General features: G+C 48.1%; 1 protein-coding gene across 1 annotated transcript; it reads right to left on the bottom strand.

The window, feature by feature from the left end:
• Positions 1 to 5111: 5111 nt before the first annotated feature.
• LOC116589422 lies at positions 5112 to 11829 on the bottom strand. Its single transcript, XM_032341371.1, has 5 exons — positions 11825 to 11829; positions 8982 to 9805; positions 7640 to 7783; positions 6714 to 6952; positions 5112 to 5459 (listed from the first exon to the last, which is right to left on the bottom strand). Exons 1-5 carry the CDS (start codon positions 11827 to 11829, stop codon positions 5112 to 5114), a joined length of 1560 nt encoding a protein of 519 aa, XP_032197262.1.
• Positions 11830 to 11867: the final 38 nt, after the last annotated feature.

The following is an 11867-nucleotide window of genomic DNA, read 5'->3' as shown; positions in this document are numbered from 1 at the left end:
GACCACTCAGGACCTTGCAGAACCCACAGCCTTGGGTCTTTTCATTAATCCTTTGAATGGTTTTTAGGCAGGTTGGTATGGATTAGATTCATTTTTCAACAAGATCATATGGGTGTATGGATCTTTGGAGCCGACCAGGCTTGGAAATGCCTTCAAAAGTAATTTCAGTAGTCCAGGTGAGTTATGATACAGACTTGGGTAGTAGACCAGAGAAAAGCAGACATTTTATTTTTTTTAAAGATTTTATTTATTCATTTGACAAGAGTAGGCAGAGGCAGGCAGAGAGGAGGAAGTAGGCTCCCTGATGAGCAGAGAGCCCAATGTGGGGCCCGATCCCAGGACCCTGCGATCATGACTTGAGCTGAGGGCAGAGGCTTTAACCCACTGAGCCACCCAGGCGCCCTGAAAAGTAGACATTTTTAAAATAAGAGATCGAAATGAAAGTATCAGTTTTCTCGGGGTAGTTCTGGGTTGCATAACTACCATTTAAAAAGAAAGATACAGGGATAATGCTAGGAATTCAGAATGAATCTGAGCTGTCATTTTAAGAACTCTGAGAAGAGAGAAAATAGGTGGGTATACAGGTTTGTATTCATATTAAAACTAGTGACAAATATTTTGCATATCTAAGTTTTACAGTATAAGTGGTAGTTAAACCATAAGCAGGGAAACATTCACTAAATATTAAGTACCTACTATGACCCGGTTTATCAGCTTTTAAGCACAGTTTTAACAGAAACCAAAGTTAGTCCTAAAGCAAAATAGAAATTAATTTCTCAAAATTCAAGAGGTAGACAGCCCAAGGTAGGCCACCACCTCAGGTACTCAGAACCCCTTCCCCCAGGTTTCAGCTCCACAACTACCAGGGTCAGATACTCCTATTTGTGGTTTGGGAAACAACGCTAGTTTTTCCATGCTCCAATTCTCAAGATGGACCAGGAAGGGCAGAGGACACCGGCTTTCTTGGAGGAAATTTCCTTAAAGCTAACACAGCTCTTCAACTTTATGCCACTGACCATAATAACTAGTCTTCCTAGCTGCCACCGAAGCTTTGAAAAATTACTTTTATTCAAGCAGCTATGTGCTAAGCAAAATACTGGATTTTCAGAATGAATATCCTCTATTAGCCCCTCTGCTAAAATTTCAGGGTGCAGTAGAAGATAAGACAAAGTGTTAATGCCCTCCAGCCAAAGACCACCAGGAACACACCCAAAAAACTGGATTTATTAATTCTGCAGAGGTTGTCTCACTAATGGAGGTTTAGGAATGACAGGACTAGCATCTGTGCTAGGTGATTTGGAGGGAAGTTTCAGGGATGTGAAATTATTCTGGGTTGGATACTATCAGGAAGTGAGGACAATTATGATTGCACATTTTTTTTATTTTTTTATAATTTATTTATTTATTTATTTGACAGAGAGAGATCACAAGTAGACAGAGAGGCAGGCGGGGTGGAGGGGGAAGCAGGCTCCCTGCTGAGCAGAGAGCTTGATGTGGGACTCGATCCCAAGACCCTGAGATCATGACCTGAGCTGAAGGCAGCAGCTTAAACCACTGAGCCACCCAGGCGCCCTGATTGCACATTTTTAAAAGATTTTATTTATTCATTTGAGAGAACAAGCAGCGGGGACAGCAGAGGGAGAGGAAGAAGCAGAATTCCCTCTGAGCAGGAAGCCCAACACAGGACTCCATCCCAGAAAGCTGGGATCATGACCTGAGCCAAAGGCAGATGCTTAAGTGATTGAGCCACCCAGGAACCCCATACAATTGTACATTTTAAAAAATCTCATCTAGAAGGAGGGAGGAATGAAACATGGCTAAAAGTGTAGCTGGTCAAAGAAAGCCATCATTTTGGCCTAGAGGGAGCTGTTTAATATTTTATGGTGTTTGCACAATGACCTTGTCTTTGTGCTTAGAGAAGATTATGAACTTTGTCTTAAATTCATGACAGTCACAGTAACCTTTTCTGACATTGGTGTTCTGTGAGGTTATTTCAACTTGAGCACCATGGCCTATCTCTTAGGATCAGGCCAATTCCCAGTTGTCAGGAGCTCTTTTTCTTGAACATGAACACATGAATATTTATAGATGGTGATTAATGATTGGGGCTACTCAAGATACGGTAGTTGGGACAGAACTCTGAGGAATCTGTTGCTGAAGTCACCTGAGAGGAGAATGTCATGTGGGAAGAAGAGAGTTCACAGGACAGCCTTGAGGAGGGCTGACATTTGGTGGCCAAGTAAGAATGAGGATGAAACTAACAAGGAGATGGAAAAGGGTTGGCTAGAGGGGGTTGTGGAGATATCTCGGAGTGTAGTGTCTTCTCTTTGCTTAATAAATATATTTTTTGAATAAATGAAGTAGACATGGCTTGCTGCTGAGGGGAAAATGGGAAAAGAGAATTACCTTACAGTTTGGGCCCTGGTAACCGAGAGGTGGTGTGATTTCTTGATGGGAAACGTGGGAGAGACATGGTTAAGGAGTAAAAACAAGAGCTCAGTTTTGCACATAATAATTCGAGGTACTTATTAGAGATCTCAGAGAGGAAGTCCAAAAAGTAGTTGGTGTTTACAGTGAAAGACCCGCGGATCCCCTTACCCAAGAATCCAACACTGCCACTGGATGCAAACAGCAAGAGGTTTATTGGGTCGCAGGTACCGGCGGGTGGTCGGCAGCTCCAGCTAGCCGAGCACCCCAACCGGAGGGAAACAGGGTCTTATATAGGAGGGTACAAACAAGTTTTTGGGTGTGGCGCATTTGATTGGTGGATAGTTTGAACCTTTGAAAAAGGCATACTTGGGTTTTGCTGATTGGCTCTGAGGATCTGCGCGCGCAAAGAGAGAGGCGGGAAGGGGGAACAGGCTGATTGGTTCTGAGGGCCCGCGCACGGGAATGGAGAAAGAGAGATAGGAACAAGAAGGGGGTGACGGGGGAAGTAAAGACGCCATTACGGCGGGCGTCTTCAGCTAAGCAGTTACAGAAAAGCAAGAGAGCTGTTAATTATATAATTCATCACACAATTCATAATCTAACCTTATACCTAAAAGCTAGCGGTTCACAGAAAAGCAAACAAGCGGTTAATTTTCCTATCTATGTCTTAAGAGGTGGGACTCTCAGGGTGGGGGTCTTTCATTCCCCCCTTTTTCTTTATCATGGATAGAATCTTATATCCATTGGGCTTGGCTTATTCTTGGTCCAGGCTTGCCTGGAACTCTGACTGTTTTAAAAGTTGGTATTGCTGTGTTAATACCATAGTCTGAACTATGGAAAAGCGGTCCTTAGTGAATTGGACAAGTTTATTTATGATGCAGGGGCCAAATAACAGAATCAGAGACAAGATGATAAGGGGCCCCATAAGGGTGGATATTAAGGTTGTGAACCAAGGGGAACGGGTGAACCAGTTTTCAAACCAGCCCTGCTGGGATTCGAAATCCTTTCTTCTTTGGGCTAGTCTTTCTCTTAGCTTGTCCATTGTTTCTCTGACTACCCCAGTATGGTCGGCGTAAAAACAGCATTCCTCTTTTAAGGCTGCACATAATCCTCCTTCCTTTAGAAATAGGAGGTCTAGTCCTCTTCTGTTCTGAAGTACAACCTCTGACAAAGAAGTCAAGGATTTTTCTAAGGCTGTGATTGACTTTTCTATGGCCTCAAGGTCAGCGTTCATAGCAACTTGTAACTGCATGAGCTGATTACCTCGGACTAAAGCGGAAACTCCTGTTCCAATACCTGCTGTTATTCCCCCGATGCCCAATAGCAAGGCTATAGTCATGGATATAGGCTCCCTCCGGTATCGAGACCTTTGCCCCTTCTCGAAGAAGTCAAGGACAAAACTTGAACTGTGGTAAGTGATTCTAGGCCATAGTTGGACTAATACACAGTAATCTGCAGTGGCATTTAGGAGTTGGGCAGAGATACAGGGAGTCAGGCCGGTATTACATGCCCAATAGGTTCCGTTGGGGGCTTCTAAGTAGTAATTACCAGGAGTGATGGCGGTTGTCATGTTACATAGTATTTGATGGGAGGTTGGTATTAGGCCTAAACATAGTCCCTGACCTGTTACTTCAGGGAGAGTTAGCTTGTGGCTAGGAGAAGAGGAACAGGTGGAGGGGGGGGAAGTGTGATTGATGAAGCTAGCGGTTGTAGCTATACCCTCATAATAAGGGGGGCTTGAAACTAGGCAGAGCCAACAATCCTTAGCTAGAAGGGGATTAGAATAGTTGAGAGCTTAATATGCCCCTATTATCAGGTTAAGGAGTCGATCACCGGTACCAGGAATGGTCTGTTTGGAACCGGTGATATTAGGGAGGAAGCATTGCGGGGGGTGGCGGTAGGTGGGGAGATGGTGACGGTGGGTGTTACTTGAGGGCCTTTGGGATGAGGGTTAGGGGCTCTCTGATCTGGCAGGACCGGATTAGGTCCTATAGCGGCAGAGGGAGATTCTATTGAGAGTTTTATAGTAAATATGAGTCCCTCATCATAGTTTTCCTTATAGAGTCTAAGGCCCCAGCTATATCCTGTCGTCCACTGGACTGCTTTCTTTCCAGACTCTGTGAATGTAATCTTAAGGGGGTGACACCATGCATTTTTACAGTGTTTTCCGTCATTTTCTCGGTCCCAGAAATTTCCCATCTCATGGGAGTAGTTGGCTTTTACAGTGATAAAATCCCAATTTGAACTGGGTTTCCAATAGACATCACCTGTAGTCTCACATCCCCAGGCCGCGCAGTAGAAGTCATTGGGGCCTCCACATCTATAGGCCCGTCCATTAGCAGCCTTATCATTTATTGGCGCAGGGCAGACATAAAAGGGGAGTGCACTAAGTTTGTAGCGTCTTGGCCCGTCTCCACATCCCCGGTTAGGTGGCGACATTCCATTACTTGTAGGGGATGTCGGTGGATTATCGGGATTATCGTGTTGACCTATGTCCCAAGACCCCATAGCCAGTTTACAGAGATCCGGATACAGGGTAGGCCACCATGTATTAGGGGTGTGTTGGGCCGTACTGGACCAGATAATTCTCCCCGTTTGGGAGAGTACCTGCCAGGTTAATTGCTTGGGGAGATGTGGACTGGGGCTCCCAAAGGAAAGAAAAGTGTAAACAAGGAGAAGGATTAACGGCGCATGAGTCTTATCTTTAGAGGATTTGGGGAGCGTTGGATGGTCCATTCCGAATCTTGAAGGGGTTCGGTGTGTTCTTCTGGGTGCGCTGCTTTCACGTGGGAGGCGTGGATCCAGGCTGCAATCCCGTCGACTTTCAGTGCTGTGGGTGTCGTCAGGAGCACTATGTGGGGTCCTTTCCAACGGGGTTCAAGGTTTGTGGCCTGATGTCTGCGAACCCAAACGGTGTCCCCTATTTTATAGGGATGTGGCCGTAGTGGGACGTCAAGTTTCTCCTTGTAGGCAGCTGCTAGGGGTTTCCAGATTTCCTGTTGCACCAGCTGCAGAGCTTGCAGGTGGGCCTGTATAGAGGGGGAGGGAGCATGAGCAGCGATATCGGGGGCAAAGAAAGTGACAGCGGGAGGTGGAGCACCATAAAGAATCTCAAAGGGAGTTAGGCCATGAGGTCCTGGGGTATTTCTAGCCCGATAGAGTGCTAGAGGTAGGAGTGATACCCAATCTTTAGAGCCAGTTTCAAGCAGTAATTTAGTTAAAGCCTCCTTAATGGTTCTATTCATTCTTTCTACCTGTCCTGAACTCTGGGGCCTATAAGCACAATGTAGTTTCCAATCAATCCCCAGTAGCTTGGCCACTGACTGACTTACCTGGGAGACAAAGGCAGGCCCATTATCGGACCCTAGCACCTTGGGTATTCCATACCTTGGGAAAATTTCTTCTAATAGTTTCTTGGCAACCATGTTAGCTGTCTCCTTTTTGGTAGGGAAAGCTTCTGCCCATCCTGAAAAGGTGTCTAGAAAAACTAAAAGATATTTATATCCATACATGCCAGGTTTAATTTCGGTAAAGTCAACTTCCCAATGTGTGCCAGGACGTTGCCCACGCACCCGGACTCCAGGTCTAATAACAGTCTTTCCAGGATTGACTTGAGCACAGACTTTACAATTAACAGCTGCTTGATGAAGAAGGAAATTTTGTTTGGGGAAATGGCTTTCTAAGTTGGCCTTATCCATTAAGGCCTTCATTTTGCTTGCACTCAGGTGAGTTAGCCGATGGAGGTGATTGATTAGCTCTTTTGCCATTTTTATAGGCATTATAGCTTTCCCTCTGTATTCCCATCGATTGAGGGCTGGATTATAGTCAGCCCCCAATTTTTGTACATAGTCCAAGTCGGCTTCCTCATAATTCCAAATGATGGCATTATCTATGTCTTCTGTCTCAGTAAGTATAGTGACAGTTAGCAATTGGGGCCCCAAGGCTGCCTGTTTAGCCATTGTGTCAGCTAGGCGGTTTCCCCTTGCCTCGGGGGTTTCCCCTTTCTGGTGGCCAGGACAGTGCATTATGCTCAGCCTTTTGGGAAGAAATAAGGCTTTTAATAAGGCCAATATTTCGGCTTTATTTTTGATTTCTTTGCCCTCTGAGGTTAGCAGTCCTCTCCTTCTATAGATTTCTCCATGGACATGTGCAGTGGCAAAAGCATATCTGCTGTCGGTATAGACATTGAGGCTCTTACCTTCTGCCAGCTGGAGGGCCTGGGTCAAAGCTATCAGTTCTGCCCGTTGTGCAGAGGTACCTTCTGGTAGCGCGCTAGCCCATACAAGCTGAGAGTCAGTTGTGATGGCAGCCCCTGCCCGTCGCTTCCCGTCTTGCAGATAGCTGCTGCCATCCGTGTACCAGGTTAGATCTGCATCCTTGATGGGCTGATCAGTCAGGTCGGGTCGTGTTCCTTGCACCTCAGCAAGGATCTGGTGACAGTCATGTAATGGCGGCGTCTCTCCGGGGGTGGGCAGCAAGGTTGCAGGGTTAAGAGTCACTATAGGCCCGTACTGGATCCTGTCTGTGTCCAGGAGGAGGGACTGGTAATGAGTCAGGCGGGCGTTTGACAACCAGCGGTCCGGTGGTTGTCTGATTAACGACTCCACTGTATGTGGGGCCAATATGGTCAGGGGCTGTCCCAGTGTCAGTTTGGTGGCATCTTTGATAAGGACTGCAATTGCTGCTATCATCTTTAGGCATGGTGGCCAGCCAGCCGCTACGGGGTCTAATTTTTTGGAGAGATAGGCGATGGGGCGTCTCCAAGGCCCAAGTCTTTGGGTTAAGACCCCTTTAGCGAAACCTTGTTTTTCATCAACAAAGAGGTCAAAGGGCTTTGTTATATCTGGCAGGCCTAATGCCGGAGATTTAAGAAGCGCTCGTTTGATATGATCGAACGCCTGTTGCTGTTGCTCAGTCCAAACAAAAGGGGTATCCTGCTTAGTCAATGGATATAGAGGGGCTGCTATCTCTGCGAATCCCGGGATCCATAGTCTGCAAAAGCCCGCTGTTCCTAGGAACTCCCGCAGTTGCCTATGGTTTTGAGGCGCAGGAATATTAGAAATAGTTTCTTTCCTTGCAGCCGTTAGCCATCGTTGGCCATCATATAGTTCATAGCCCAGGTAGGTGACTTTAACCTGGCAAATCTGGGCCTTCTTGGCAGATGCCCTATATCCCAATTGGCCTAGGGTCATTAAAAGATCCCCAGTACCTGTACGGCAGTCCTCTTCATTGGTGGCTGCTAGCAGGATGTCATCAACGTATTGAAGCAGGATCAGAGAGGGGTGCCTTACCCGGAAGTCGGCTAAGTCCTGGTGAAGAGCCTCATCGAACAGCGTTGGGCTGTTCTTAAACCCTTGTGGTAATCGAGTCCAGGTCAACTGACCTGATATTCCTAAATCCGGATCCCTCCATTCAAAGGCAAAGAGAGGCTGGCTCTGAGGATTCAGTCTTAAACAGAAGAACGCATCTTTGAGGTCTAAGACGGTATACCAGGAATGGGTTGGAGGCAAGGTGCTGAGTAAGTTGTAAGGGTTGGGCACCGTAGGGTGGATGTTTTCCACCCTTTTATTGACTTCCCTGAGGTCCTGAACTGGTCGGTAATCATTGGTACCAGGCTTCTTAACGGGTAACAGAGGAGTGTTCCAAGGAGACCGGCATGGGGCCAGAATGCCCTGGTCCAGTAGCCGCCGTATGTGCAGCCTGATGCCCTGATAGGCCTCATTGGACATAGGATATTGTTTAACATTGACGGGAACGGCGGTTGCCTTTAATTGTATGTGAATGGGGGGCTGCTGGATAGCCAGTCCCATTCCTCCTGTCTCTGCCCAGGCATTCGGGTAAGATGTAAGCCAGGATTCTATGTCCCTCTGAGGCTGAGGGGGCTTCTCATGTAGTCTATATTCTTCTTCCAATTGTAAGGTCAGGACATGTAGAGGAGTCCCCTTGGGGCCGGTTACGGTGGCCCCTTGTGGTTCAAAATGAATTTGGGCTTTGAGTTTGGTCAATAAGTCTCTACCCAGGAGCGGATAGGGGCAATCAGGAACATGAAGAAATGAATGAGAAACTTTACCTGAGGCCAGATGTACTTTTCTTTCCGTAGTCCAGCGGTATTGCTTTCCTCCGGTGGCTCCTTGAACCCAGGCCGTCCGGTTGCTGAGTGGCCCTGGGTTCTCAGTCAGAACCGAGTGTTGAGCCCCTGTATCTACTAAGAAGGTGATAGGTTGCCCCCCGACTGTTAGGGTTATCCGGGGTTCAGGGGGGGGCTCCTGACCCTGACATCCCTAATCGTCATCCAAAGCCATGAGTTTTGTGACCTGCTTGGCGTTCTTCTTCCTCGGGCAGCTTTTGGCCCAATGTCCTCGTTCCTTGCAATAGGCACATTGGTCTCGTTCTATCTGAAGCCTCCTTATGTCTCCCTTCCTATCTGACTTTCCTATTTCTAAGCTCTGGCTACCTTGTACTACAGTGGCCAAGATCTTACTGAGTTCCTTGTTCCGTCTACGCTCTCGCTTTTCTTCCTTTTCCTCAGCTTCCTTCCTTAATTTTTCCTCTTTTTTCCTCCTGCAACTTCCTAAGTCGTTCCTCTCTTTCTTCCTGGGTTTCTCTCTTATTAAAAATCTTTTCTGCCTCCTTTAATAAATCCTGCAAGGAGAAATCTTGGAGGTTCTCTAAACGCTGTAACTTGTTTCTAATATCTGGAGCCGACTGCCAGATGAATGTCATGGAGACATTCCCTCTCTGTTCATCACTATCTGGGTCAAAAGGCGTATACCTACGATAGGCTTCTTTAAGCCTTTCTAAGAAGGCGGTTGGAGACTCCTCCTTACCTTGAGTCACTTGTCTTACCTGGGCCAAATTAGTGGGGCGACGTCCCGCATTATGGAGGCCTGCTATGAGTAACTGGCGGTAAAGACGTAGGTGAGTCCTACCTGCAGCCATATTGAAGTCCCAGTCAGGGCGAGTCAGAGGGAAGGCAGCATCTATCTCATTAGGAAGTTGTGTGACCCTTCCGTCGTCCCCTGGGACATTCTTTCTGGCCTCTAGAAAAACCTTTTGTCTCTCCTCTGTGGTGAGGAGAGCCTGCAAGAGCTGCTGACAATCATCCCAGGTAGGCTGATGGGTAACTAAGATAGATTCAATTAAGGCGGTTAGGGCCACGGGGTCCTGTGAAAAGGAAGGGTTATGAGACTTCCAGTTATATAGATCAGATGCAGAAAAGGGCCAATATTGGAGGTTTCCGGGTTCCCTCCCTTGGCGCAATGGAAAGAGCCCGGAAGCTTCTTCTTGCTCTGGTCTTTGTCGGCCTCTAATTCTGCCTGCGATTGGAGATGGCGAAGGGTCAGGATTTGGTTCCCCTATGGGGTTTGGTGCTGGTCTAAGAGGGCGATAAGGTGGGGGGTCCTCGGTTAGGAGGTCTATCAAAGGGGATTCCTCGGAAGGGAGGACCTGTAATTGTCTGGGGCGTCGCAGAGAGGGGGCATCATTAGAAGAGGGAGGGTCAATAGGGACCACAGGATATAGGTTAGAAGAGATGGGGGGTTTTGAGGGGTCGCTAGGAGTTGGTGTGGGGAGTGGAGCCGGTGGAGCGGAGGGGACTGGGTGAGAGGTAGGGGCTGATGGAGGCGGCGTCGAGGGGTTCAAGGGGGGGCAAGAGGGGACAAAAGGAGAGACCCACGGAGGGGGTTCTTTGACTAGACTTTCCCAGACTATAATATAAGGTGCTTGGTCCGGATGACCTTGAGGTCCTTGATTAAAGATTCGCTCCTTGACCTGCAAAATAACATTGATGTTAAAGGTTCCCTCTGTGGGCCATTCAGCTTTGAAGGTGGGCCATTCAGAGGTACAGAGAATCTGCCATTTTCTTCTTTTGACTTTCACCGATAAGTTGTTGGCTCGGTTCTGAACATCTTCCCAGTGACCTAGAGTGAGGCTTAGAGGAGTGGTAAGTGTTTGCCCCATCTCAGAGTCTAAAATAACACCAAAGACAATAAGTAGGACACACAGAACAAATAACAAAAAGGACACTGCGCGATTTCGGCGTAATACCGATAGGATGGTTTCAGATGGATCAGAAAGCTGTGTGGGACTATGAGTTTCCTTTGTGGCCCACAGATGAACGTATCCCTCGGACAGTTGTGGGGCCCCAAAGAACCGGGCCCCAAAGAGCCTTGGACCGTCCCCCAGGGTGACAGGGGAGGAGTTTCAGGTTTCAGATGGCCGCGAGGTGGAGCTATTGACCTTAGTATTTATTTTTCCCTCCCGATGTACGATGTTGCAGACAAAGGGAGGGGGATCTTTCAGGTGCTGTCCTGCTCGCGTCCCTCGCGGGAGCTTAGGAACGTCTTGGCTAAGGTCTATCCGTATAAACCCCGGACCAGGCTACTCCAAGGAGTAGATGACCGTTATGCCGTATGACGTTCCGCGAGAATCAGGGTGCAGCCCACTCAGACTCCGTATCCGAAGCCGTGGAGCCGCACAAACACATTCACACAATCAGGCATTCCTCAGATTCAAACGGGTTAGACACCCTCCCATAAACAGAATGTAATCTTAATCAAGGCGCAATGTGAAAGACACATAAAACAATCGAGCCGGCAAAGACAAAAACCTTGCGGTGCACCGTACAAATTCCACTGGCCTACAAAAGGAGTCTCGAGACCTCCTCTCAGTGGACAAATTCCGTCCAGGGCCGAGGGGTTCCTCTGGAACGGACAGACGGACGTAGCCCTCGGACAGATGAGGAGCCCTAAAAAATTGGGCCCCTCGGCACCCTGGAGCATCCTCCAGGGTTGGCAGGGGAGAAGTCCGAGCTCGTCAGCTCCTTCTCAAGCTGCCTACAAATACAAGCCCTCCTACGCGTAGAGGTACAATTCTAGACAACGGCCGAAAGAGAACACGAGACAGAACAGAAGCAGAAGACGAGGAAACGAAGGGACAGTCTAGGGCTGGCCAGCTAGCTTACCTCCCGGTGGGAGTCCGTTGGATCCCTGGGCAGGAGTCCGATGATCTCGGTGGGACCTCCAAATGAAAGACCCGCGGATCCCCTTACCCAAGAATCCAACACTGCCACTGGATGCAAACAGCAAGAGGTTTATTGGGTCGCAGGTACCGGCGGGTGGTCGGCAGCTCCAGCTAGCCGAGCACCCCAACCGGAGGGAAACAGGGTCTTATATAGGAGGGTACAAACAAGTTTTTGGGTGTGGCGCATTTGATTGGTGGATAGTTTGAACCTTTGAAAAAGGCATACTTGGGTTTTGCTGATTGGCTCTGAGGATCTGCGCGCGCAAAGAGAGAGGCGGGAAGGGGGAACAGGCTGATTGGTTCTGAGGGCCCGCGCACGGGAATGGAGAAAGAGAGATAGGAACAAGAAGGGGGTGACGGGGGAAGTAAAGACGCCATTACGGCGGGCGTCTTCAGCTAAGCAGTTACAGAAAAGC

Source organism: Mustela erminea, chromosome 4, assembly GCF_009829155.1.
Source record: "Mustela erminea isolate mMusErm1 chromosome 4, mMusErm1.Pri, whole genome shotgun sequence".
In the NCBI taxonomy this organism is placed as follows: domain Eukaryota; kingdom Metazoa; phylum Chordata; class Mammalia; order Carnivora; family Mustelidae; genus Mustela; species Mustela erminea.
Note: the sequence above shows the minus strand (reverse complement) of the source record. Positions and strands in the feature narration are given on the sequence as shown.

Excerpts from the sequence above, each read along its gene's own strand:
- LOC116589422 (XM_032341371.1), bottom strand. Across the intron at positions 7,784-8,981 it reads GAAGTTGCAGGAGGAAAAAA|GGTTTAAGAACAGCCCAACG; the intron begins GAGGAAAAATTA and ends GATTACCACAAG. Across the intron at positions 5,460-6,713 it reads TCACAACTGACTCTCAGCTT|GCCCACCTGCAAGCTCTGCA; the intron begins GTATGGGCTAGC and ends CCCTCTATACAG.